The sequence below is a fragment of the Mus musculus genome, chromosome 4 (assembly GCF_000001635.26).
Source record: "Mus musculus strain C57BL/6J chromosome 4, GRCm38.p6 C57BL/6J".
Lineage (NCBI taxonomy): Eukaryota > Metazoa > Chordata > Mammalia > Rodentia > Muridae > Mus > Mus musculus.
In genome coordinates this window covers 126,138,789-126,163,757 of record NC_000070.6, presented here as the reverse complement: position 1 = coordinate 126,163,757, position 24,969 = coordinate 126,138,789, and the positions used below count along the sequence as shown (strand labels likewise).

General features: G+C 52.3%; 3 protein-coding genes across 17 annotated transcripts in view; 1 reads left to right on the top strand and 2 right to left on the bottom strand.

Moving 5' to 3' along the window:
- Positions 1–239: 239 nt before the first annotated feature.
- Positions 240–13,156, top strand: Sh3d21 (SH3 domain containing 21). 7 transcript variants are annotated; one of them, XM_030253709.1, is made up of 16 exons: positions 240–533; positions 635–711; positions 896–956; positions 1,187–1,305; positions 1,492–1,582; positions 1,735–1,790; positions 1,978–2,023; positions 2,135–2,235; positions 2,337–2,423; positions 3,248–3,290; positions 11,324–11,417; positions 11,500–11,552; positions 11,640–11,734; positions 11,885–12,741; positions 12,824–12,881; positions 12,962–13,156. In XM_030253709.1, exons 1-16 carry the CDS (start codon positions 530–532, stop codon positions 13,031–13,033), a joined length of 1,914 nt encoding a protein of 637 aa, XP_030109569.1. In that variant the 5' UTR covers positions 240–529; the 3' UTR covers positions 13,034–13,156. The 7 variants fall into 7 exon arrangements, with proteins under 7 accessions (XP_030109569.1, XP_030109568.1, XP_030109567.1 ...); XM_030253708.1 differs by having other exon boundaries at positions 893–956; XM_030253707.1 differs by having other exon boundaries at positions 635–792.
- A 726-nt stretch (positions 13,157–13,882) lies between these two features.
- Eva1b (eva-1 homolog B (C. elegans)) lies at positions 13,883–18,049 on the bottom strand. 5 transcript variants are annotated; one of them, XM_006503040.4, is made up of 4 exons: positions 17,665–18,029; positions 15,127–16,426; positions 14,713–14,874; positions 13,883–14,522 (listed from the first exon to the last, which is right to left on the bottom strand). In XM_006503040.4, the coding sequence occupies exons 3-4, from the start codon at positions 14,777–14,779 to the stop codon at positions 14,095–14,097; spliced, it is 495 nt and encodes a 164-aa protein (XP_006503103.1). In that variant the 5' UTR covers positions 14,780–14,874; positions 15,127–16,426; positions 17,665–18,029; the 3' UTR covers positions 13,883–14,094. The 5 variants fall into 5 exon arrangements, with proteins under 5 accessions (XP_006503103.1, XP_006503101.1, XP_006503100.1 ...); XM_006503038.4 differs by having other exon boundaries at positions 14,713–14,807; positions 17,665–17,898; XM_006503037.4 differs by having other exon boundaries at positions 13,883–14,874; positions 17,665–18,049.
- Positions 18,050–22,728: 4,679 nt separating this feature from the next.
- Stk40 (serine/threonine kinase 40) overlaps positions 22,729–24,969 on the bottom strand; it is a 37,088-nt gene continuing 34,847 nt past the window's right edge. For 3 of the 5 annotated variants that reach the window (XM_017320414.2, XM_006503442.2, XM_006503441.4), the window contains one exon: positions 22,731–24,948. In XM_017320414.2, coding sequence (XP_017175903.1) covers positions 24,730–24,948 — 219 coding nt within the window. In that variant the 3' untranslated portion in view covers positions 22,731–24,729. Of the gene's footprint in view, positions 24,949–24,969 lie in introns of all 5 variants that reach the window. The other 2 variants (NM_001145827.1, NM_028800.3) reach the window with 1 other exon arrangement.

The window sequence follows — 24,969 nt, the reverse complement described above, 5'->3', positions numbered from 1 at the left end:
ATTCTTGCTGCCTTTCCCCAAGGAGAATCTGCAGTAGTTATCAGAAATCCAACTAGGCCCCCAAGTGAGTCGAAGCTTCAGGGGGGGTTGAAGTTTGGAATATACCCGCCATAGCTTTTCAGAGACAGGAGCTAGTATCTCTATCTGGGGCCACTTTCCCAGGAATGGCCCCACCCTGGTATGTACCTCTTCCACCTTCCCCTGCAGCTAAGAACTTGCAAGCCAGAAGAGGGTGGGCCAGGAAATGTTATAAAAGACATAGAGTCTGGCCTAGGTTGGGAGACTTGGCTAAAGTAGAGCTCTTGGGGAAGCTGTTACCCCAGCCCTGGGCTGAGACCCTGGACTCCTCCTTCAAGAATTGGGGCCCAACCTGCTGAGCCAGGCCGCCCACTCCTACTACCTGGATCCTGACCTATGACTCGAGTCTCCGCCTCATCCACATCCAGTCTACCGCCTGGCGGCTTCGCCCGCCCTCCGAGCACCCAATGCCCAGCCTGACGGTCAGGCTGCGCAGGGAGCCCCAGAAGTCATGGGTATGTGTGTGGGGGTTCGGGGTGGGTTCTTCTAAACACTTTCCGAAGGGCAAAGTCCACGGACGTCCCCACAGCCTTTCTTAGCTCGCTTCCGCCCGTAGAGGTCCTGGTCCTGGCCAGATACCGAGCGCAGACGGAGGACGAGCTGAGTCTGGCTCCGGGGGACGTGATCCGGCAGGTGTGCGCGGGGCCCGCTCGGGGCTGGCTGCTTGGGGAGTTGCGGGGCCGCCGCGGTCGCTTCCCCAAGCGCCTGGTGCAGGTGAGGCCTGGTACGGGTATGGCTGCGCGGGGGAGCAGGAGCGGCCCTGGCCTCAGCCTCGGGCCTTGTGCCTAGTGCCGCCCCTATGTGATTTTCCCAGGAGATTCCGGAGGCCCTGCGGGGCGTCACCGAGTCCAGACCGCGCTTTCCGCGCCGTAGTCGCCGTGAGTCGGGCGCTGGGCCGGCGGGTGGGGCCTCACTGCCCGCGTGGAACATGACGGCTGTGGGTGGGGCACCCGCGGCTATTTTGCAGCCCCCTGATTGGCTTGAAGTACAATGCTCCGCTCGAGGGCGGGGCCTGAAGCTACTAAAGGGAGTTCTGGGGTCCAACTCTTCCCCAGTGCTGCAGACGGGGCTCCCTGCTCAGAGCTGCTTCCCTGCTTGTCTGGCCTAGGTCACCCCATCAACTCTCGGGACCCCCAAAGATGGTGCAGAGTGAACTTCAACTACAGCCCAGAGCAGGCAGACGAGCTGACGCTTCAAACTGGGGAGATTTTGGAAGTGATAAAGGAGGTGAGGGGTCCTGGGGGCACTTGGGGAGATGCTGCAGCTATTCACACAGAAGAAAGTGAAGTAAGGGTGGGGGCGATGGGAAGGGAGGCAGCTGGGGAGGATGTAGTCCTTGGGTAGAACCAAGGATGGACACCTCAGTTACTCTTGGACAGAACCAGATGCTCCCGCATCCTTCCCCTTCCCCAGATTGAGGACGGCTGGTGGCTGGGAGAGAAGAACGGGCAGTTGGGAGCCTTCCCATCCAACTTTGTGGAATTGCTGGACAGTGGGCCCCCAAGTGAGACCGTGACCCTGTGATCCCCTGGGACCAGACTCAGCAATCTTCAGCGATCTTCCCAGTGACCCTCCTGACCTCGTGACCCCTTTGGCCCCCTCCCTTGACCTAGCTAAATTAGCACCTCCCTAACACCATCGATTCTTCTTCTGCAGGCCTTGGAAATACAGACATACCGCCAATTACCCCAAATTCACAGAGGCCTCCTAAGGTAAATTGGGTCATGGTGGGCACAGCCAGCGAATTCTTTCCCCCCTGCCCCCAGAGCTGAGGATTGAACCCAGGGCCTTGGGCTTGCTAGGCAAGCGCTCTACCACTGAGCTAAATCTCCAACTCCCAGCGAATTCTTAAAATGGCTTGACACTTGTCTCATTCCCCCCTTTCTCTGCCCCCAATAGTTGAGCAACTTGACATATGACAGCCCTCCAGACTACCTGCGGACAGGTGAGCCCTCCCTCGGTACCAGATCTATGTGGGAGGTGAACTGGCTAGGTTGTTGGAGGGAGTCACTGGCTGCGGAGGGAAGGGCTACACACTAGAGTGACCTTCTTTTAGTCTCCTGCCCTGAGACCTGCAGGGTCCTATTTGACTACCAACCCGAGGCCCCAGATGAGCTGGCACTGCAGAAGGGGGACCTGGTGAAAGTTCTGAGAAAGGTATGAGAGGATTAGGAGTTACAGAAGAGTAAGGAGTGGGGCCCAGGCAAGAAGAACTTGAGCGATGCTCACCTCCCCCCACTGGCTTGTTTCCTAACCAGACAACTGAGGATAAGGGCTGGTGGGAAGGAGAATGCCAAGGCAGAAGAGGAGTTTTTCCTGACAACTTTGTCATCCCACCGCCCCCAGTGAGTATGGAGTCAGGTATGGGGAGGAGAAAGGAAAGGCAATTTAAAAAAAAAAAAAACCGGGAAACCGAGTATGGTGGTACATGCCTTTAGACCCAGCATTTGGGACACAGAGACCAGTGGATCCCTGAGTGTGAGGCCAGCCTGGTCTATAGAGCATGGATCCCTGAGTGTGAGGCCAGCCTGGTCTATAGAGCACGTTCAGGAGAACCAGAGTTACACAGCGAAGCCCTGTCTCAGAAGAGTAGGAAAAAGAAAAATCGGGGATCATGGATTTGCTAGGACACAAAATACTCTCAAAACATCTAGGGATAAGCGGAGGACATACGGCTCTGGGTTACAATGCTTCTTCAGACAGGGCCCTAGAGCCCATAAAAATGGCAAATGGGTGTGACAGCTCCTCTGTGTCTCAGGGCAAAACAGACCATAGCGGTGAGCTGTGTTTGATTGGGAGATTGATAGAAAGTGGGGTGTGGTGGCCTTTAATCCCAGCACTCGGGAGGCAGAGGCCGGTGAATATCTGAGTTCAAGATCAACCTGGTCTACAGTGAGTACCAGAACCACCAGGGCTACACAGAGAAACCATGTCATGAAAAACAAAGAAACAAACAAAAAAGAATTAGAAGAGGGATCAAAAAAGATTTCCTATATCAACCTCCTGTTGACACATGAGTATACCCATTTTACACACACACACACACACACACACACACACACACACCAAAACAACCGGGACTCCCAGCTAGAGGGTCACCCCTAAGATGAGACTGGACTTAGAATTGTTGGGACTTGTCCTTGGAGTCTAATATTTCTTTTTTGTGTAGATCAGGAAGCTGATCCCTCGGAAAATTATTTCTCGGGAATCAGGTGGGTGCCTGGGAGCATGGGGTGGAGGGGCTGTTCTATGGGCGATCCATCGTTTCTAGTTGAACATAAACACTTGTAGTCCCCCAGTGGTCCAGTACACCATAGGACCTTCCTCCTCTGGGGGAGGGAAGGGTCAAGGCAAAGGCCCTTGTAAGAACTGTGTGAGTCCTGTGTGAGTCAGATCAAGTTCATATGCCGTAGGGCTCTTGGGATTGTGACTGTCACAGAGTCCTGGGGGTATGCCTGGTGGTGGTAGTGGTGACGTTAATGATCAAACCCAGAGCTTTGCACAAAGAAGGCAATTGCTCTACCACTGAGCCATACTGTAGCTCTAGATTTAAACTTTGAAGTCCCTAAGGATAAATTCTGGGGTGAAGAGATGGCTAGGTGAGGAAGCCGCTTGCTGTTGTTAGATTAAAGGCAGCTGTAGAAAGACGGAAGGTAGAGAGAAAGAGATTATGCAGGACCACATATTTCATCATTTATTTTTAGTTTTATGTGCATTGGTGGTTTTGACTATATGTGCGTCTGTATAAGGGTGTTGGGACCCCTGGAACAGGGTTTACAGACAGTTGTAAGCTGCCATGTAGGTACTAGGAATTGAACCCAGGTCCTCTGGATCTGTGCTCTTAACCAATGAGCCATTTCTCCAGCCCCCAGGACCATGTTTATCCACAGCAAGGGTCTTTGTCGGAGGGGGTAGTCTGGGTCCACTGAAGAGGGACGTCCTCTGGTCTCATAGCAGCAGGAGAATCTTAGCTTGCTCATCAGCTTTGACGAATTGGGCAACTGCCAGCCTGTATTTCTGAAGAGACTTGGAAAATGATTCTCAGGGAGCCAGAAGCAGCGCGGTTGGTTACAGAGTGGGACTGAGAGATTTTCTGACACTGTTGAGGAAGGGAGGAGCTGAGGTGGGAGAGACAGAGCAATTCTTAGAGAGGAAGTGGGCATGGAATAGATTCAGAGTGATGGGGTGGCGGGGGGGGGGGTGCGGGGCAGGTCCCATCGCCAGGACTGCTGCACCCAAATGGGCTCTCACGGGTAGCAGAGAGCTTCCCAGCATCAGAGGAAGGGAACAGGAGGAAAATGGAAAGACCTGTATCTGGCCTGAGGGGGAAGGGATGAAGGTCCCTTTCAGCCAGTTTCTGTACAGATTTTTAGATGCTGTATATTTTTTGCAGCTGTGTTGGGAACAAATGGAGCTGTTGCAGAGAGCTCTTTGGGGAGTTCACATAGAAGTTTGGGCATAGGGTAAAAGCCAGTGAGTAAAAAAACCTTTAAAAGATAGGGTAGGGCTGGTGATATGGCTCAGTGGTTAAGAGCGCTGACTGCTCTTCTGAGGGTCCTGAGTTCAAATCCCAGAAACCACATGGAGGCTCACAACCATCCATAATGAAATCTGATGCCCTCTTCTGGAGTGTCTGAAGACAGCTACAGTGTACTTACATATAATAAATAAATAAATAAATAAATAAATAAATCTTTAAAAAGATAGGGTAAAGCCCGGGATGAGAATAACGAGGAATTCAAAGGGAGAGGTGAAGGAGGGGAGAAATCAGGAGGAGGAGGCTTGTGGTTGGATTTGTCCTGGTCCCTGTCTCTGGGCTCCATCTTATACCAGTTAGGGTTTGCTGGTGCGGGAGGAGGGCCCAGATGTCGCACTGTAGCAGCCAGGGAGCTGAGGCTGAGTGGAACACCCTCTGAGGCTCTTTGCAGACATGTTGCTCTGTTAACTGATGTCTACAAGGCTGTCCAGCTGTTTCAGTTCTAGGCCCCAAAACAATGCCCAGCCCCCTTTTAGAGGTCACTCAAATGGCATGTGAGAGTTTGGGAGTCGGCCTCCGTTACTGCTTCAAGGCTGACCGAAGGGTGAGCAGCAGTTAGATTGTCTCAGAAGAGGATTCATCTAAGGGGTCATGGTAAAGGGGTTGGCAAAGATCTAGAACACAGGGGGTAATAACTGTGCAACTTTGTGGGAAACATTAAGAGACAGTTACATGACAGAAACTTTTTTTTGTAGGCTTACCTGTTTTTATTTTATGTGTATGAATGTCTTACCTCATGTATGTCTGTGTCACCTGTGTACCTGGTCCTTTTGGTAGCCAAAAAGGGTACTAGACCCACTGGAACTTAGAGATAGCTTAAGACAGCATGTTGGTGCTGGGACCCAAGCCTGGGTCCTCTGCAAGGACATTTATGTGATGTTTCCATCGGTATGAACATGAGCTACATGCAGCTGTACAACTGGCTGGACCACGTATCAGCCAGAGCTCTGTAGAACTTGATAAGGCCACTATAGTTAGTTGGCCGTTTGTTCTGTCAGACTCCTGGATAAAGGACAAGCGCCTAGAAGCTTTGTAAAAGATGTCAAAGTCCACATCCAAGGACTCTGAACAGAGTATCTACTTGATATTCTTTGCTTCCACATATAATAAACTTTGAATGTTTATCTCAAATATTAGCAATACAAAGCTATTGTTTAATAAGCAAAACCAAAGGATATCAAGTAAAATAGAATTCTTGGATAGAAAAAAATTGATAAGGTAAGATTTTATAAGTTGGGACGATTACCCTAAATGGCCATATCTAGTATTTGAAAACATGACTCAATACTTAGTTTTATTTACACCAAATGTATGTCTGTGTGACGCAGGCAGATGGGAGGGCGGGCATCTTGTGGTTTTGCTTTGTGCAGTGCCCACAGAGGCCATAAGAGGGCATCAGGATCCCCTGCTACTGTAGTTACGGATGGTTGTGAACCACTGTGTGTATACTAGAAACTGTGCCTGGTCCTCTAGGACAGCCAGTGCTCTTAACCAGTGTCCTAGCTCCCCAGCCCTGAATGTTCAGTGTCGCACCTGATCGTAGCCAGAAAACAGAGAGGTGATAGAATGTTCAACTTTTTTTCCCTCTGGACACAGGATTTCTTTATGTAGCCCTGGCTGTCCTGGAACTCAATTTGTAGAGATCCAACCTCTGCCTCCCGAGTGCTGGGATTAAAGGCCAGGATAGCCTTGAACTCATGGTCCTCCTTGCCTTCCCCCAGCAGTGCATGAAGATCTTAGATTCCCCACAGTCTACCCGTACTTGTTAATGCCTTCATTAGAACCATGCAGGCAGATGGGAGGGCATCTTGTGGTTTTGCTTTGTGTTCCTTTGGAGCTTAAGAGTGTCAGAAAGTTTTCCGTGTTTTCTGCCTCTGTCCAGTTGGACTGTGTTCTTTACTACTGAGTTACAGGAGTTCTTTATGTTCTAGATGAGACGGTAGCTGGGGCTATAGCCGTGTGATAGAGCCCATGCCTGGCAAGCATGAGGCAGGCCTTAGCTTCAAACCCCCAGAACACCAAAGGTGATGATGGTGATGATAATGGTGGTGATGTGATGGTGACTGTGATAAATACATCGATCATCGTGTAAAACTTTCCTAGCCAGTGAAATGTCTTTTCATTTTATTGTCATTCTTCTTCTGAGACAGGGCCTCACTATGTAGCCCTGGCTGTCCTGGAACTTGCTCTGTAGACCAGGCTGGCCTGGAATTCACAGAGATCCTCCTGCCTCTGCTTCCCAGCGTGCTGGTATTTGTATCTGTATGTCTGCGCAGCACATGCATGCAGTACCTCTGGAGGCCACAAGAGGGCGTTGGATCTCCCCTACAACTGGAGTTACAGGTGATTGTGAGCCACCACGGAGATGCTGGGAATTGAAGCCTTGTCCTCTGGCAGAGCAGCCGCTGCTGGTGCTTGTAACTGCAGAGCCATCTCTCCAGCCCCCAGTCATCCTTTGTTAAAATTGTCCTTTGATGCATAGAGTTTTGTGTTCCAGTGAAGTGTACCATATTTCTACTCTTGTGTTGGCTGTGTTTGGGGTGTCACATGAGCGGCTGCTTTCGCTGCTGTGAAGTTGCTGTTTCTCACGCCCCCCCCCCCAACCTTGCACTGCATATCCATTCTGTGGACCAAGCCAGGGGAAGGGATGCACTCATAGGGAGGAACATCAAGCTCAGACTCTTCTCCAGTTATGCCCTGGATGGTGTCTGGAACACGGATATGTTCTTGTCTTTTCCTCATAGCTGCCTTTCTGGGAGAGGACTTAGGTACTACTTCACTGAGAATATTGGTTCGAATGTCTGCCATCTTCCCCTTCCCTGCCCCCGCCCCCCAGCCTTCCTGCTCCCTGACTTCTCATTTAGTAATTCTCTCTCTAGCTTCTAGCTGTAATGTTTACTCTGCTGTTTAATGCGTATGATGTGTGCATAAATCTGTCTATACACAAGCAGGTCATGGGCTTGCACTGTGTATTTTTCCAGGAATGCTGTCTTCTGTAGTCAGTCTCTTTGTTTGCTTTGCTTTGATGGTTCTTCCTGACAGCCCCTCCGATGATTTCAGTGTGTGTTGGGCTGGGCCTGTGGACTCTGCTCATGGTAGTCTGCCTCTGTGTGTGTGCTCTGCTCTATGTGTGTGCTCTGCTTTGTGTGTGTGTCTCTGCTCACAGTGGGCTGCCTCTGTGTGTGTGCTCTGCTCTGTGTGTGTGCTCTACTCTGTGTGTGTGCTCTGCTCTGTGTGTGTGCCTCTGCTCACAGTGGGCTTCCTCTGTGTGTGTGCTCTGTTCTGTGTGTGTGCTCTGCTCTGTGTGTGTGCCTCTGCTCACGGTGGGCTGCCTCTGTGTGTGTGTCTCCTTCCTTTATGAGCTTATGACTTCAGCTTAGCTGTGGGAACCTTGTAGGCCTTAGGAAAGAAAGACTTCCAGTAGGATTTGATTTCGTTTCTGCCAGCAGCCAGTGGACACCAACTCCTCCCAGCCACCTGGCCATCTCAAGGAAAGGTGACACGGGGTGACTGAGCTTGCAGCCTGTGTTGTTAAGCGGAGGGAGCAGAACCTGGGACCCTGCCCCACATCACTGGCCCCAAGCTCAGGAACCTGAGCAGAGTTACCCATTTTCCTACCTGTGCTGGGTCTTCATTGTTAATTGACATAGAAAGACCCAGTGCATTGTGGGTAACGCTGTTCCTAGGCATGGGAGCTGGGAACAGCCTAAGAACAGAGCTGGCTGACAGCAAGAAGGATCTGTGTGTTTATTTTCTCTCTGCTCTTGTCTGCAGATTGACATTTCCTGCTTTAACTTCCTCGCAGTAATAAACTGTAACCTGGAATGGGAAACTGAACAAGCCCTTCCCCCGTTGCTTGTGTTCTTTATCAAGGCATTTGTCACAGTGACAGAAACGAAAGCAGGATGCCACTCTGGCCTTCCTCCTCTATTTATGGACTTTTTTTTTTTCATGACAGGGTCTCAATATGTAGCTCTGGTTGTTCTGGGACTTGCTCTGTAGACCAGGGTGACCTCAACCTCCGAGATCCCCCTGCCTCTGTCTCCTGAGTGCTGGAGTTAAAGGCACCCAGCTCTATCTGTGCATGTCTACTGTCCTCTTTTTTAATTGCTTTGATGATTTTATTTTGCAAGTGTTTTCTTTGCGTGCATATCTTTGCACCAGGTTTGTGTCTGGTACATGAGGCCAGAAGAGGGTGTTGGATCCCTTAGAAGTGGAATTACAGATGGTTGTGAGCTGTCATGTGGTTGCTGGGAATCAAACCCAGATCCTTTGGAAGAGCAGCCAGTGCTCTTAACTCCTGAGCCATGTCTCCAGACCCTCTCCTAACCTCTTTTCCTCTTTAGGAAAACCATCCTAAGGAGTATATGATTGCTGCCTAGTGGGACGGCCCTATAGAGCCCTTAGCCAAATAATAAGCAGCAGCATTCAGGGTTAACTATATTGAGTTCTGCATGGCAGGCAGCTGGGCACATAGGTGTTGGGTCACTCAGGCCTCAGCACACCGCTGTATACTGCATGTATGCAGGTCTCCAGGTCTCGCAGATGAAGGCACTGTGGTACAGGGTTCCCCTGCCCGAGTTCTTACGCTACTAGCAAGAAACGAAGCTGGTGATCGGAGCCTGTACTTATAAGAGCTTGCTGTCAGTGGACTTATATCAGTGTGTATGCATGTATGAAATGACTTTGTCTGCCGATGCGGATGCCACTGTGTGTGTGGCTGCCTTCAGAGCTCCTGCTAATGTCGTTGTCACCTTTATGTGGCCTGCTGACCATTTTGTTTGGGATTTTTTGAATACTTATTTTGAGACAAGGTGTTACAGCATAGCCCGGCTGGCCTTGAACTCCCAACATTATAACTAGCTCTACCTCCAGGGGCTAGGGTAACCGCATCCAGATCATCTCACTTAGGACTGTACACTGTAGGGCTGGGAAGATGGCTTAATAGGCTGATGGCCTTGGCTTTAATCTCCATTACTCACACGGTGGAAGGAGAGAAATGACTTCCCCGAGTTGTCCTCTGCCCTCCACACCTAGGCAAATAAATTCCCATGTATGCACATCAGCATACACACAGATATTTAGCACGTTACTTTAAAATTGCTGAGTGGTGGCACACACTTTTAATCCCAGCACTCAGGAGGTAGAGGCAGATGGATCTCTTTTGAGTTTGAGGGCCAGCCTGGTCTACAGAGTGAGTTCCAGGACAGCCAGGGATACACAGAAAAACCCTGTCTTAAAAAGAAATGACCGTAGCGGTTACACCTATAGTTGCTACTTTAATAGGGAGGGTCACCTGAGCCCAACCTGGGTAACTATAATGAGACCCTTTTTGATATCTATATCTGTGTGTGTATATGTGTACATATACGTATATCTGTGTGTGTGTGTGTATATATATATATATACATATGTATATACACATATATACATATATATGTGTGTGTGTGTATGTGGGTGTGGTATACACACCTTTAATCCCAGCACTTAAGAAGCATAAGAAGGTGGATCTCTGTGACTTTGAAGCCAGCCTCATCTACACAGTTATATAACAGCCAGGGCTATGTAGAGACCCTCTCTGGGGGAGTGTGGAAGCTAAAAAGCAACCATTCCTATACATATATGCGCATGCATGTGCGCACACACACGTTTTCTTGGTGTATTTTGTGTGATACTGGTACCCATGAGGCCTTGGATCACCCTAGAGCTAGAGTGCTAGAGGTTAGGAGATGCCCCTCCCCTTAGGTCTGTGCTGGGTACTGAACTTGTGTCCTCTGCAAGAGCAATCCTCAGAGTTCAGTGGCAAACCCACAGTGGCTAGCTGCCACATGGGTGATGAGACTTGAATCCAGGTCCTCTAGAATTGTAAGTGGTACCCTTATCCCCTGAGCCATCTACCTAGCCCTCTTGCTGAATTGTTTAGAAGTACAAGGATTGAGAAAAGTGAGACTTATCCTTGTAAAGTGGGACTTGAGAACAATAGAAATGGGGAAGGCTGCGGCACGGGGGTGGGGGAGGCGGTCATCTGGATGCCGCGGTGTAGCTGCTGGTGGCTCTCCAGGAGGAACTTGGTTTCTGTCCTTGAGACTGAGTGTCTGTAGTCTCGTCATCCTTTGAAATGACTGGCGAGAGGGCAGCTGGACATGACTGAGGTCTCGGTGGCCACAGCGACTGGGCATCGTTGTTGGTTTACTGATGATGATTTAACTCTTTAAGACTGGGTGAGATCGTTTAAAAAGGCGTGAGACGGCAAGAGAGGCTGAAGTGCGATCAGAAAGTGGGGATTCAGGCTGAGTGCAGTGGCGCAGGCTTTACTCCTAAGGGGCACTTGGGAGACAGAGGCAGGCGGAGAGGCCACCCTGGTCTACATAGTGAGTTCCAGGATGGCAGAGCTACATTGTGAGACCCTGCCTTAGGGAAAAACAGCTTTGTTGCAGATATGGGGGGGGGGGGTTGTTGGTGATCCATAAAAAAAAATAAGGACTAAACTTCAAACATCGAATCAAAGCCTGTCAGGAGAGTGCTCTCCCCTGCACACACAGCCTCTCCTGCTGCCTGCTGTGTCCGGATGGGGTGCTTCGCAGTTCCCTAAAGGTGATCTCCCAAGTCAGGTAGAAATCACCACCTGTTGAGTCTTCTGTGCACAGCACAAGACACACAGAGGCAAGGACTTGGACAGATGGACACAACTCATCTTTCTCTTCTCAGCTCCTATTAAGGAAACAAAGAAACTGATGCCTAAATCATCTCTACCTACTGTAAAGAAGCTGGCAGCAGCGGCCTCTGCACCGGGCAGAGCCAAGTAAGGAGGACGGGGCATTGAGGCTGGAGGAGGTGCAGAGAGACTCCTCCTGCCCGACTCACAAGTTGCTCGTGTGTTCCAGGACACTTTCAACACCCAGTGGAGACAGCCAGAAACGCCCCTCCCGGAACTCTGGTAAGGGCTTCCTAGACAAGTGGAAGGTTGGGTGGTTGTGTTGAGGGATAGAGATGAGCGTGGGTACCCGAAGCTCTTCTCTCATAGGCTTCAATGGCAGCTGCCTCAATGGGGGACCCAGGCAGCCTGGGAGAAAGGGATCCAGAACCCAGGCTTCCCAACAGCACTCTGCATCCAGTCAGGTGAGGGGCCAGCTACGTGGGAGAGGGCATTCCTGGGAGGAGATGGCTCCCACAGGTGTGTTGTGGAAGGGTGAAAGACCCCAAGGGAACAAGGAAGCTCCTCTGGGGGACCCAGCTTCCAACCGAGACCCCATCCCACCATCACCACAGGAGGATGAACAGAAAAGCCCAGGAAAGGGCCCCTCCAGGAGTAAAACCCCGACTCCAGAGAAGACTCGACTTCCAGATAAGGTCCTTGCCCCAGAGACGATCCCGGCTCCTGACAAAGTCTCCATTCCAAAGGACCCCGTTCCAAAGAAAGCCCCAGATTCTGACAAAATTCCTGCTACAGAGGATACCACTCTGGACAAGGCTGGCACTCCAGAGAGCACCCTTTCTGGGAATAAGCCAGCTAAGGATGAAGCCCTTGACCTGAAGATGGCCCTCCATGAGGACACTGCCCCTGCATTAGTAAAGATCTTGACTCCAGAGCACATGATTTTTAAAAAGGAGCCTTCTAGAGACAACGATCAATGCCAGCACTTGCCTCAGGGGGGATCCACACAGAGGCCTGAGTCTCCTGCACCCTCAAATAACATCCAGGTGCCAGGAGAGTACTCCCCACCGCCTGACTCCTCAGAGAGGTCCTGCTGTCGCGTGAGACAGGTGAACGGCTCCTTCCCAGCCCAGTCCAAGGCTGAGGATGTGTCTGCCATGGAGGAGGCCAATTTTTTAGAGGAGCCACTAGCCAAAGATGAGAGGACCCTAAACAAGGCACTCCCCAAAAAGCTGCCTTCTGAAAGGGCGGGTCCCCAAAAGCAGGTGCTTCCCCAAGAGTCAGCCCCCACCCCCCAAGTGCCACACACTATCCAGCAGATGCCAGTCCCTGAAGAAGCTCCCACACTTCATCCCTTGACCCCACTAACCTCTCCCAAGAGCAAGAATGACCGCATGGATGTGTTGGAATCCTTAAAGGAAGAGGTGGGGTTGCTAAGAAGCCGGCTGGAGCTTCTGGAGTTGAAGCTGGAGTAAGTGGGCAGTAACTAATGTGGAGTGGGGCGGGAAGGGAGGGAAGGGTCCGGCGTTTCACCCTGAACCCCCTGTACACAGACAGAAGATGGGGGATGTCTGGGAGGAGCTGAAGACTGAGACGCTCCTGTCGCCGGAGGTGGGTGGAACAGGACGGACGCAGGAGGGAGGAGGGAAGTAGCTGGAGGCCCTGGTCCATGATGACGCTCTCCCACCTAGGTTCAGATGATGCAGAGGAACCGGAAATCCTTCAAACACGCAGAGACACAGACGGAAACACAGACAGAATGAGAGCAGGTTCAGGCCGAACCTCAACCCAACCTGGAGGGACATCTATCCTGCTTGGGCCACCCCGGTCCTTGCACACAACTTTGACAAACTCCATGGAAGTAAAAAAAAAACTCTGAACACTCAGGCCAGTCTGGTCCTTGTGGGGCGGGGCCAGCCAGCACACTGCCTTCTGCATTCCTGGCAGTCTCTCTTGGGCACATCTGGCCAACATGTGGCTCCCATTACCATTCTCAAGGCCTGTGCAAGGCTATTTTTATCCACCGGATGGTTGGGGGTGGGGGTAGTCTCCTTCGGAGACCAGCCCTATGCTAGAGGCAGGGTGGAGGGGCCTGGACTCTGGGCTGGATTCAGGGAGCCAGCTGTGTGCTAAAGGGGTGGAGCCAGCCGTCTCTGGGCCCAGCTCCTCCCAATTAGCCTCTGCGCAAAGGGACTCCTGTGCCCAGTCACTTGGAATGATTTTTGGCCTAGAAGTATCTGCTCAGTCACTAAGTCTAATAGAATTTGCATCAAAGTTGGAGCCTTAGGCCTCCCTGTGATTGCAATGACGGCATCCTATGGCAGGTCATAGGTGCTGGGGACTAGGTGACATTTGTCCAAACACCGGCTAGTTCCGGCCACCGGCTACCGTATTTGTGAGGAATGCTCATAGTATCCGCCCTGTGTGCAAGAGGCGTGTCTGGGTCTGTTCCTTTGATCTGTGAAGTGATCACAAGCATGCACTGGTTGGACCCCCAGAGGGGGTGCAACCCGCAAAAGGAATAAGTTACTCCCACAGCTCTGGAACTCCCCTGCAGCAGGGCTGGAGCCTGGAGGCCTGCTGAAAGCAGTAGTAACCAGTGAGAGACTGAGTCGCCAAGACTACCTTTCATTGGTCATTATTATCGGGAGAAGGTGGGAGCTGGCATTCTTTTCCCACCCACACCTGCCCTATGAAGAGTGCTTAGCAGGCGGCGATGTGACGCCCAATAGCACCAAAGAGATTTGGGGGCAGAGGCAGTTTTTTGAAGGCCCTGAGGCAGTCCCATATCCAGTACTCTGGCCCCACGCTGAGGGGCCGGGTGTCAGTAATAGTGCATTCGTCCCAGCGTGGCCGTGGCTCCGGGCCCGAGCGTGCCACTGCCCAGCAGGTCTGGCTGCCCAGTGCGCCAGATCTCCCGCAGGATTCGTTCACGCTCCTCCAGCCGCTGTGCCCGCTCTAGCTCCTCTGCTGACGTGAAGACATTGACACTAAGGGGCCCGTCGGGCTCTGTGGACAGCTCCTGGCCCTGCAGCGTGTCATCGGGACCCAGCCTCGTCATGGTGTCCTCATCTTCCTCATCGTCCTCGTCTTCCGGCTCTAGGGTGCTGCTCCGGGGGTCCCGGCGCGGAGCAGGGGTCCGGGGTCGCGAGCGAGGCGCGCAGGAGATGCTGATGACCAGCAGGCATAGGGTCAGCAGCAGGCCGAAGCAGACGCCAAGCACGAAGTAGAGGCCGAAGCTCTCGGGGTTAGCTAGGGAGCAGGGAGCGGAGGTCACAGGGGGCCCTGACAGGCTGGAGTCGTCCCATCTGGGAGAGATCCAGGGTCTAGCTAGGCTTGGGGCAAGGAACGGAAGGGCTGCAAGGACAGGGTGAGCAGCTAGGAGTGGAGGGCTGCCTGGGTTATGATGGACGGGCTCCGTGCCCCCAGGCCTGGCCCTCACCTCTGATGTGCGCATAGGCTGCCAGGCTGTTGCTGAGTAGCTCCATGTCCCTTCTTGGGGCATCCATGCTGCTGGGATGCAGCTCGCCTGTCAGCCTGCGAGGTCACCCAGGTCAGGTCTTCCAGAGCCCAAGGCGCTCGCTCCTCGCGTAGCTCCTCCACCCTGGGGTGGTGGTGGGGCGAGGGAGCGGTTCGCCTCACTGGATCGCAGATCTGGACTCTGCTAGTCCTTGTTCCCCCGCAGACGCCTCTCCATCCCCGGGAGCGGCGGAGAGGGCGCACACGCTCCGCCCCCTCGTGGGGTCCCCAGGCGAGGCCCAGCGCACGGAAGGGCGAGGCGGTGCCTCGGGCTCCCCTTCCACCTCCCTCCTGCACCCCTCCACCCGCGGGGCCTCGGCCGGCCCGGCTCGCTCACCCGTCAGCGTCCCGCAGCCTCGCCCCGGCAGTGGCGTCTCCCCGGTGGCCGCATACACCCAGGCCGGGCCGCCCCGTCCGCCTTACCAGGTTCGCACGGCGGTGCGGCCGGACACCGCGACGGACCAGCCGGCGGAAAGTTTCCTCCGAGGAAAGAGGAGGGACGGGGCGGGGCGGGGAGGAGAGGCGGGGAGGAAGAGCGCCTGGAGGAAGGGGAGAGGGGGCGGCCCCTGCTCCCCTACAGGAAGCCGCTGGGGAGGGCGCTCACAGGGTCCGCCCCCGCCAGTACTAACAACAACATTAGTTACTAAACATCCCTAAGGCCTGGAGCCCCTGGCGGCAGGTTACCTCCCCTCCCGCTTCCCGTAGACATCCCTTCATTTAAGCCAGCCAACCCTGGAATGTGGCTACCATTAAATCTCCAATTTGCAAATGAAGTAAACTGAGTCAAAGATCTTGAAGACCTTTGCCACACGGTCAGGATTTGAACCCACAACGCTCTTACTCTAGCGCGCAGGCTCCAAACTACTTTCCTGTGCCTGGCTCCTCCTGGGATGAGGCGGGTCCAAACCCCTTCATCCTTCCAGACCTTCCTAGACCTAGTAGAGGCAGCCGGCACCCCCGCGTCCTTATTGGTTTTCCTCGGAGAAGGGATCTCTCAGCCCCTCCTCCCAGTGCCCTGGCTGAGTGTGTCCAGCTGCTGTGGTCACCCAAGGTTAATGATTGTCGGACTCGGCGGTGAGCCAGGTCCCAGCATATTGCAGACCCCAGCGGGGGCCTCGGCGCTAGGGAACAGCCTCGCTTGCTTTGCTAGCCGGACCTGCCCAGAGTCACACGTGTGCTTCCACCTGGGCTCAAGGCTGGGACCGAAGTGCGCTGGGGGGGATCTGCAGCTGGCCTCTTCTTTCTGCTTACTCTCCTGGCCAACCCCCTTCCCCTCCCTACGCTGGAGCTGGGGTGAGGGGGAGGCCTTCTTGGCGGGAATCTTGGGAAGGAGGAGGGAAAGAATGGCCAGAGGAAATTGCAGGCATAGCTGTAGGCGCTGCCTGAAGCCTGGAGGCCATTAACCCCTTCCCTGTTCAAGCTGCAGACCCCGACTCCTCCAAGCCCGCCTGGGTTCAAGTAGGGGTCAAGAGGAGATGGAGAAAGGACCAAGCTGGCTCAGACCTGGGTATTTTTGTGTTTAGTCTGCTTTGTAAGCATGCGTTGGCCCATGCGTACTTACCTATTTGCATATAATGCTGCCTCAGCATTTTAGTGTGGCATAAGTTCCAGGACAGCCAGGGCTATACAGAGAAACCCTGTCTCGAAAACCCAAAAAAAAAAAAAAAAAAAAAAAAAAAGGAATTGCAGAGGTCAGAGGTTACAAGCCCTCAGGAGGCAGGCATCTTCAAAGGGGCTGTGAGGTGTCATGAAGGTAGTGGAATGCATTAATGTGATGGAGAACATCTTGAGTAACTCTCACAGAGACGCCCCAGGTAAGAGCTCAGTCCTGAGGAGAGGGCAGCCATGCCAGGATCTCGGGGAGCCTGTCTAAGGCAGGATCAAAGGGTAGGATGGGAGCATGAGTGGAGTTTCTGGCATGCAGAGACGGAGCTAGCATGAGAGGTTCGAGGGGAAAGTAACTGATCGGAGACCACACAGGATTTGCAGATCACTCAGGAGCTTGGATTTCATTGGAAGTGAAGTGATAACCCCTGGAGGCTTAAGTTAGAGAGTGTCAGTCCCCACGCCACACATTGGAAAGACTCCTGAAGCTGCTCAAGATAGGCTTGGCCACAGCAGGGCAAGAGTGGAAGCAGAGGGCAGGGCGTGGTGGCGCACGCCTTTGAATCCCAGAACTTGGGAGGCAGAGGCAGGCGGATTTCTGAGTTGGAGGCCAGCCTGGTCTACAAAAAAATCTCAGAAAATTCACCATGTACCATGTAGACCCAAATCCCTTCCTGTCTCCAAAAAACAAAACAAAAAAACAAAACGAACAAACAGTAGAAGCAGAGAGAACAGTGTTGCAAATATTCAGGAAAGGAGTGGTCTGGGTGGTGGTGATGGTGGTGAAGAAGGAGGAGGAGGAGTTGGTAGTCTGAAGGGAGTTGCTGTGTGGACATAGTTTTGAGTGAAGATAGTTTTCGAGGCAGGCAAGACAAGATGAGATTAGCATCCTGGAAATAGGTGGGTCACCCAGTTCCAGAGAACAGGGAGAAGGGAGTCTGTCTAAAGCCTCAGCCCCTGAACCCATACATTAAGGGGTCTCCTCTACAGCAGACCAGCAAGATGAGAGGAAAACCAGGCAGGAGCAAGGATGGGACCCTCTGGGTTCTAGCAGGCAACATTTCAACATCATCAGTGATGCCTGTGGGTGAACATGGCCAGCCCTGTCCCTCCAAGGCATGTGTGGCTTAAACACATACAGAATAACTAGTACTGGGAATGTGTTGACAAACATGGCCTGCCAGCCACTTACATATTAGTGTGTGCTGCGGTTTAGCTTGTACAACTGTATGTAGTGAGGAGACTGGACCTGACTTTGTGTGGCACATACCTGTTCTCTGTGACATCCGCATGGCTATCCTGTGGGGTTTGACATGGGCTTCCACGACGCAGTCTGCATCGCCGAGCTAACATCTCTGTGTCCACCTCTGGATCAGATGTGATCCGTCCTCGGGAAGACAGGCTGAGACAAGGGGAGTATTGAGAGTACTGGACTCTGCAGACAGGTGCGTCCTAATAGAGTGTTACCTTCTTCAGCAGGCTGCTCGTAGCTAAGCATGAGAAGTGACTCCGTGGCCCTGATGACTCAGAAGCAGAGTTCTGGAGAAGGTACCTAAAGCCTTCTTCGGCTGAGATGGCTGTCCACAGTGGCCAGCTTCCTGCACCTGCCAGACGTAGTTCTGTCCAGCCTCTTGTTTCTTGCTGGTGGCTGGACTCTCATCCACTGTCTGCATCCTGCATCCACCTGCAGATCTCTGCTTGTTCTACCAGGGCTCCTCTGCTTGCCTGGCCACTTGTCCTTTGGCTGGCCCATCTCTGTCCTCCTATGTGTGAGATCAGGAATTGGTCATCTTGGAAAGGCCCAGGGAGGAAACAGGAAAGGCAGGTCTTGGCAGGTCACAGCGGGAGGGGGGTGGGTGGGATGGGGGCGGGGGGGGGGTGTTGAGAGATCCAGACTGGAAGAGGCCTCGGGGCCCTGGCTTAGCCAGAAGGGAAAAGGGGACTCACTCAGGGCCTCCTATGGCTTGTCAAGTCTCTCAGTGTCCCCATGACCCCAGCACTAGTACACTGGCTAAGAAGGGGGTCCCGGGTAAAATTTGCTCGGGTAAGTGTAATTATAACAAATATGAACTGCCTTCTGTTCCAGGCATTCCCTGTGTAGTTTGTAATGTGGCTCCCATTTGACAGAGGAGAATGAGGCTTAGCATTTTGCCTTTAGGCTCACAGAGGTACAAGTAGTAGAGCCCGGATTTGAACTTCTGTAGAGTCAGAGTCCCATAGAGGAGTTTGTTATGAAAAAAAAAAAAAAACACTCAGCTGCCTTTCTTGGTGTGTCCCACTGTGCTTGCTATTCATGCTCTGGAAATGAAACTTAGCCAGTACCAACTTTCACATCTAAGTAAAATGTGTCATTTTGTCCTGTGATATAGAAATGGCATGTATCTGTGGTTTACTGCTAGGAAGGTGAGAGTCGTGTGTGACTGATGCTAGAACATCACAGTAAGGGTGATGTGTGTTGTGATTGGTAAAGCTCAGAACAACATGAAGTACAAATTCCATCCATGTAACACAGCAGTGAACAGTCCCAGGAAACAGCTGGGCCTGGTGGCACACCGTCCCAGCTCTTAGGAGGCAGAAGCAGGTGGATCTCTGTGAGTTTGATGACAACCTGGTCTACAAAATGAGTTCCAGGACAGCAAGGATTGTTATACAGAGAAAAAGCCTGTCTCAAAAAACAAAACAAGCTGGGCGGTGGTGGCGCATGCCTTTAATCTCAGTACTTGGGAGGCAGAGGCAGGTGGATTTCTGAGTTCGAGGCCAGCCTGGTCTACTGAGTGAGTTCCAGGACAGCCAGGGCTACACAAAGAAACCCTGTCTCAAAAACAAACAAACAAACAAAAACAGAAAACAAACAAACAAATCTCAGAAAATTCACCATTCACCATGTAGACCTAAATCCCTTCAGTTTGCCTATGAAATGGAGTTAGATTCCAGACTCTGATAAATCCTTTCTAATTTTTGTTGTGCATGATGTAGAATGTGCCTGCTTATGGGTTGTCTGGGGTTCCTGGCCCCTACTCTCTAAATGCTAACGGCAACACCCAATTGGGACAAACACCACCTGCTACTCCACAGTGGCCACAACAGAAAAGGGATCTGACCAACACCCTTTTGACATTTGAGTAGGAGAAGGACAGTCACTGATTGAACATATGGGTAGATGGTGAGCAGGAGCCAGGAAGAGTTCCAGAAGAGCAGTGGACATGGAGTGAAGGCTTTGAGGGGAGAACATAACAGGAAAAGTGTTAGGGGAGGCTGCAGCAGAGGGGAGTGGGTGAGGGTAAGCAAAGGAGAACTTAGGCCTCTGCACTTCAAGTACAGGATTGTGGTGGTTTGAATATGCTTGGCCCAGGGGTGTCCTTGTTGAAGAAAGTGTGTCACTATGGGGGTGGGCTTTGAGACCCTCCTCCTAGCTGCCTGGAACCCCCAATTAAATGTTGTCCTTTATAAGAGTTGCCTTGGAGGAAAAAAAAAGAGTTGCCTTAGTCATGGTGTCTCTTCTCGGCAAATGGGAACCCTAACTAAGACAGGGACTGGAGCCATTCATGGTTCTGATCAGGAAAGAACACATTTGAGTTCTGTTATTTTTTTCAGTACTGGGGCCTCTCAGTTAGGCAGGCATTCCACAACTGAGTATAGCCGCAGGCCACCCTTGTATTCCTGCAAGCCAGAAGAGGGCACCAGATTTTATTATAGCTGGTTGTGAGCCACCATGTGGTTGCTGGGAATTGAACTCAGGACCTCTAGAAGAGCAGTCAGTGCACTTAGCCTTTGAGCCATCTCTCCAGCCCCACTCTTTACTCTTACTTTGAGACACTTTCACTAGGTGCCCCAGGCTTAGCCTCAAACTTGAGCTCCTTCTGCCTCAGCACCCTACACAGCTGAGACCTCAAACCTGTTCCACCGGGCCTGCTGTTTCTGTTATTTAAATTACATATTGGTATGTGTGCATGCACACATGCAGTGGAGCTTGTGTGAAGTCAGAGGCCTTTTGTGAGTGTGGTCTTCCCTTTCTCTCATGTGTACCTTTACCTGGCACGATCTCACTGCCCTCTCCTTGTTTTTTGTTTGTTTGTTTATTTTAAAGATTTATTTATTTATTTAATGTGTATGAGTACACTGTAGCTGTCTTCACTGGGGCTGGCTCAGCTTTTAAGCACACTGACTGCTCTTCCAGAGGTCCTGAGTTCAATTCCCAGCAACCACATGGTGGCTCACAACCATCTGTAATGGAATGTGATGCCCTCTTCTGGTGTGTCTGAAGACAGCGACAGTATTCTCTCTCTCTCTCTCTCTCTCTCTCTAAACATGAATAGATCTTTAAAAAAATTCACTCTGGCAGGCCCTGTACCTGAGGTTTATTTGTGTGTATTTGGTTTCGTGTGCCTGTCTGGTGTCTGAAGAGGTCAGAAGAAGGGGGTGTGTCTGGAACTGGAGTTTGACAACTATGAGCCACCATGTGGGTGCTAGAACTCCAGTCCTCAGCAAGAACAAGTGCTCTTAACTGCTGAGCCATCTCTCCAGCCCTGTATTTTATGAACAACAACTTTATGTCTGTATCTATGTTTGCTGCGTGGAAATTGCTCACAAAGGCCAGACTAGAGGGTACTCCTTCCTCTGCAGCCATGAGCCACCCGATGTGGAAGCTGGGAATCAAACTGGGTCCTCTCTCCAGCCCCTTCTCTGACACTTTATGCATGTTAATGCAGTGCATTATAAGTGATCAAAAGCAGCTAAAACTTTTGTTTCTGAGACAGTCCCATGGCCTCTGGGGGTGACCTTGAACTTCTGTTCCTCTGGCCTCCACTTCCAACGCCGCCATTAGAGGCATGTGCTGTTTATGTAGTTCTGGGGGCTGAACCCAGGCTTTCCTATGTGCTAGGCAAGCTACAGCCCCTAGGCCTTACTGGCCTGAACTCACCATGTAGACCAGGCTAGTCTCACAATTGCAGATTGGAGAGCTGAGAGTTGAGATTACAGGCACATGCCACCACACCTGCTATAGCTAAATTTTAGACAGCTCCTGGTCCCTGGGGCATCTGGACTGTCAGGGGTAGGAGAAAGGGCTGGCGACAAGAGCATAGCCAGTCATGGGGGAGCTGAAAAGCAGTCAGATTCAAGGGAGAGCTGGGGAAGAGAAGAGAGAAGTGGGGGGGGGGGGAGAAGAGGAGAGGGAGAGGGGAGAGGAGAGGAGGAAGAGAGAAAACAGCGCCAGGGGTAGACCTAGACCTGACTGGGCAGCAAGAGAATGAAGAAAAGACAGACAGATGGACAGAAAGCTGGGATCAGGTGGTCTGAGCTCTTGGATGGAAAAACTTCAGCTTGCTTATTATAGAGTTAAACAAAACCAAATGAGCTATCTCATAAAGGATATGTAGCGCCGGTAGTGATCAGTAAGCCAGGGGCTGGAGAGGTGCTGTTGAGGACCGGGTTTCAGTTTTAACTTTTAACCCAGAAACCTGATGCCCTCTTCTACCCTTTGGTACAGAGGCATCCATGCAGGCAAAACAGCCATAGGCATAAAGGATTAAATATAGATTTTTAAACCCAGCACTCAGGAGGCAGAGGCAGGTGGATCTCTGAGTTCAAGGCCAGCCTGGTCTACAGAGTGAGTTCCAGGACAGCTCCAGGGATACACAGAGAAACCCTGTCTTAAAAGGAAGGAAAAAAATTAACGTCTAAGGAAATGGGGCTGTTTTGTCTAACCTCTAAAGGCAAAAACCAAAATAAACTAGAGCCATACCAATTCTGCGGGCTGAGGACACAGAGAGACCTAGACAGCCCCAGAGGTTATTTGTATCTGGTCTAGGGCAGCTGGCAGTACTGGGCTGAGAGAAAGAGCCCTTCATGGTAGTGCAGTCAGGGCCACACGGAGTAGGGGGTCTGTGAATGGTAGAGTGTGTGGGCTGTGGGAAGGGGCAGAGCAGCGCTGTCCTGGGAATGAGGCCCACCTCTGGGGGGCTTCATCTGTGGGATGGCCTAGCCTACCTCTCTCCCTTCAGCAGGAAGCTCTCCGTTTCTTGGTTTCGTTGGGAAATACAATGTACAGTCTAAACTTAGGCAAGGGAAGGAGGTGGGAAGGAAGGCGGGCACCCCTGGGCTTCCCAAGGAGGGGAGGGCAGCACAGGAAAAGGGGAGGGCAGCTCCTTTTCCCAGCTCCTGAGTTGTCTAGGCCCTGACAGGGGGAATGACATCCTGGGTCCCCTCCTACTTCCACTTCAGACAGTAGGGCTTAGCTGCTTTGCTTGCTGAAATGCAGATGCCCAGGCTGTGAGCAGGGATGGAGGGAGGGCTAGAGAGCGCACGGACAAGCACAGAGGCAGGCTACAGACCATGGTGGCTCCAGATCAGGAAGTTTTATTGCTGACATGCAGGAAGAGTCCCCATGTAGTACAAAAATACGTCTTTATACAAACTTTTTTGTGACTTTTTCCATTTTGTTTTTTTTGTTTTTGTTTTTGTTTTTTTGTTTTTGTTTTTCTTTACAACAGGACTTCTCAGTGCCTGACAGCAGCGAGGGCCCCACCCTCCCCTCATCTGCACCACCAGAAATACCACCAGACCCAGGTTGCCCTCAGAAGGAACCAGGCTGGCTGATGGCATGGCAGACCTGAAGGTATTGCTTTAAAAGGAGGGAATCAGGCCTGAGGCATCAGGCCTGAAGGGCTAGGCAGGGGCTCTGCCCAGGAGGGCCCTAGCCAGGCCTCAGAGCCTCACTGGAGGGTAGTCATGGGCTAAGGGCCCAGGCTGACTGCATTTCCACTCCCTTCGGAGACTTATCGCTATCAAATAAATATAGAAAAGAGCCCTCCCCCGCAGCACCATGCCCTGACTCTCAGTGGCTGGGCGGCTGAACTAGAGGCAGAGCTGAGTGCCAGGGGAGTTAACTGCTGGGCTCAAGTGGGCTCCACAGACCCAGCAAAACAGAGGCACAGGAGCCCAGGGCTGGATATGGGGCATGGGGAGGAAGGGGCATGGGCAGCCCTGCTACTGCTGGCAAGAGGTGGCCCCATTTTTTCCAGATGGGGAAACTGAGGCACAAGGAGGTTTGGGGACTTGCCCAAGGTCACTCACAGTGAGTCAGCTTTTCAGGGGGTGAGGGGCAGCTCACACTCTAGGAAACATGGTCTCCCCATTGGAGAGCAAGAGGCAGGAGGGGTCTAGGACTACCTACCAGGAGGGTGACATTGCCCTCTCTGAGGGTACACAGGAGGTAGGCCTCCGGAGTTGGGTCTTTGCTTGGTTTTGGGTGTGCCAAGTCCAGTGCAGGGAGGGGCATTCTGGAGAGAACAGCGTTTCTGGCAAGACGGGCATCCACTTCAAAATTTCGGCTCAAAAAGGGTAGCAGGGCTGTTCTCAAGCCAGGAAGGTAGGAAGGTCCCCACCCCTACAGATTTCCCTCCAAGGCCTACCCCCAAGTAGGTAATCTTCCAGAGTCTTCTGGAAGAGGCACCACTTCTGCGGTGAGGTGAGGTTCTCTGAGCACAAGTGGCCTGTCCTCAGTAGGCCCAGAGCATCCTCTGGTGGCCACAGGTCCCTTCACACTATGTCCACATTTACCTGGGTACCACATGAAAGATGGAGGAGGCGGGACTAATGCAAACGAGCAGCACCTCAGAGAAGCTGCCAGGACAGAGAGAGAGACAGGTCTGGAAACAGAGCGAGAGAGGAACTGGCAAGAGGGCTCCTAGGTGCCTGGGGTGAGAAGGGAGCCTACACACACGGGCCCTGCTATTCAGCCAGGCTCAGGGCCAGAGTGGCCAAGGGCTGAACCTAGAGATACAAGTTGGGTTCAGTAAAAAAATAAATAGATTTGACTTGGGCGGCAGGTGAGGTGAGAGTGTTCCAAAGCTTAGACTGAGGGCAGGCCCCCGGGGACGGGGAGTGGACGGTGGGAAGGGGTGCTTACTGGGGGCCAGCAGCGAGCTGCATGGTCAGCTTATATGGACTGTGGGGTCAGTGGCCTAGCCAGGCTGCAGCTGTCCAGTGCCTGGGTTGTGAGCGTAGACTCCCCTCTTCCCTCCTGACACTCAGTCCAGAGACAGCGTGGTTAAAGAGACAGAGGTAGATTAAAATGTCATGATTAAAAGCAGATTAGCTATCTATCTAGAATTCTCAGATAAAAAAACAATCAAGCAATCATCCCAAAAGGTAGCTCTGTGGTACCTCTGTTGACCCTGGCTGTGACCTGGGCTGTCCCTATCCCTGCCCTATCCCTACTGCAGCCTGGGAGAATCAGTCCAGCACTGCTGGGCCCGGGCCCAGGCAGGCCCGATGGCTGGGCCTCAGGTGGGCCGAGAAGAGGTGTGCTGGGCTAGTGCCCTAGCTGAGGGCACTATTTCCGCAGATAGCGTTGTGCCAGGATGGCTGTGTCCAAGGAGGTCATTGGCTGTGCGTCGTGGCCTAGCCGTCGGACCGGTGGCATGCTACCGAATTGCCGCTTGGGCACCCAGGCCCGGGCCTCATGGATGGAACTCTTCTCTTCAGCCAGCAGCAGTTGCTGTCGCATGTAGTTCTCAAACTCGTATTGGGAGCACTCCTCTGTCACCTTTGCCTGTGAGGGGAGAGAGCAAGG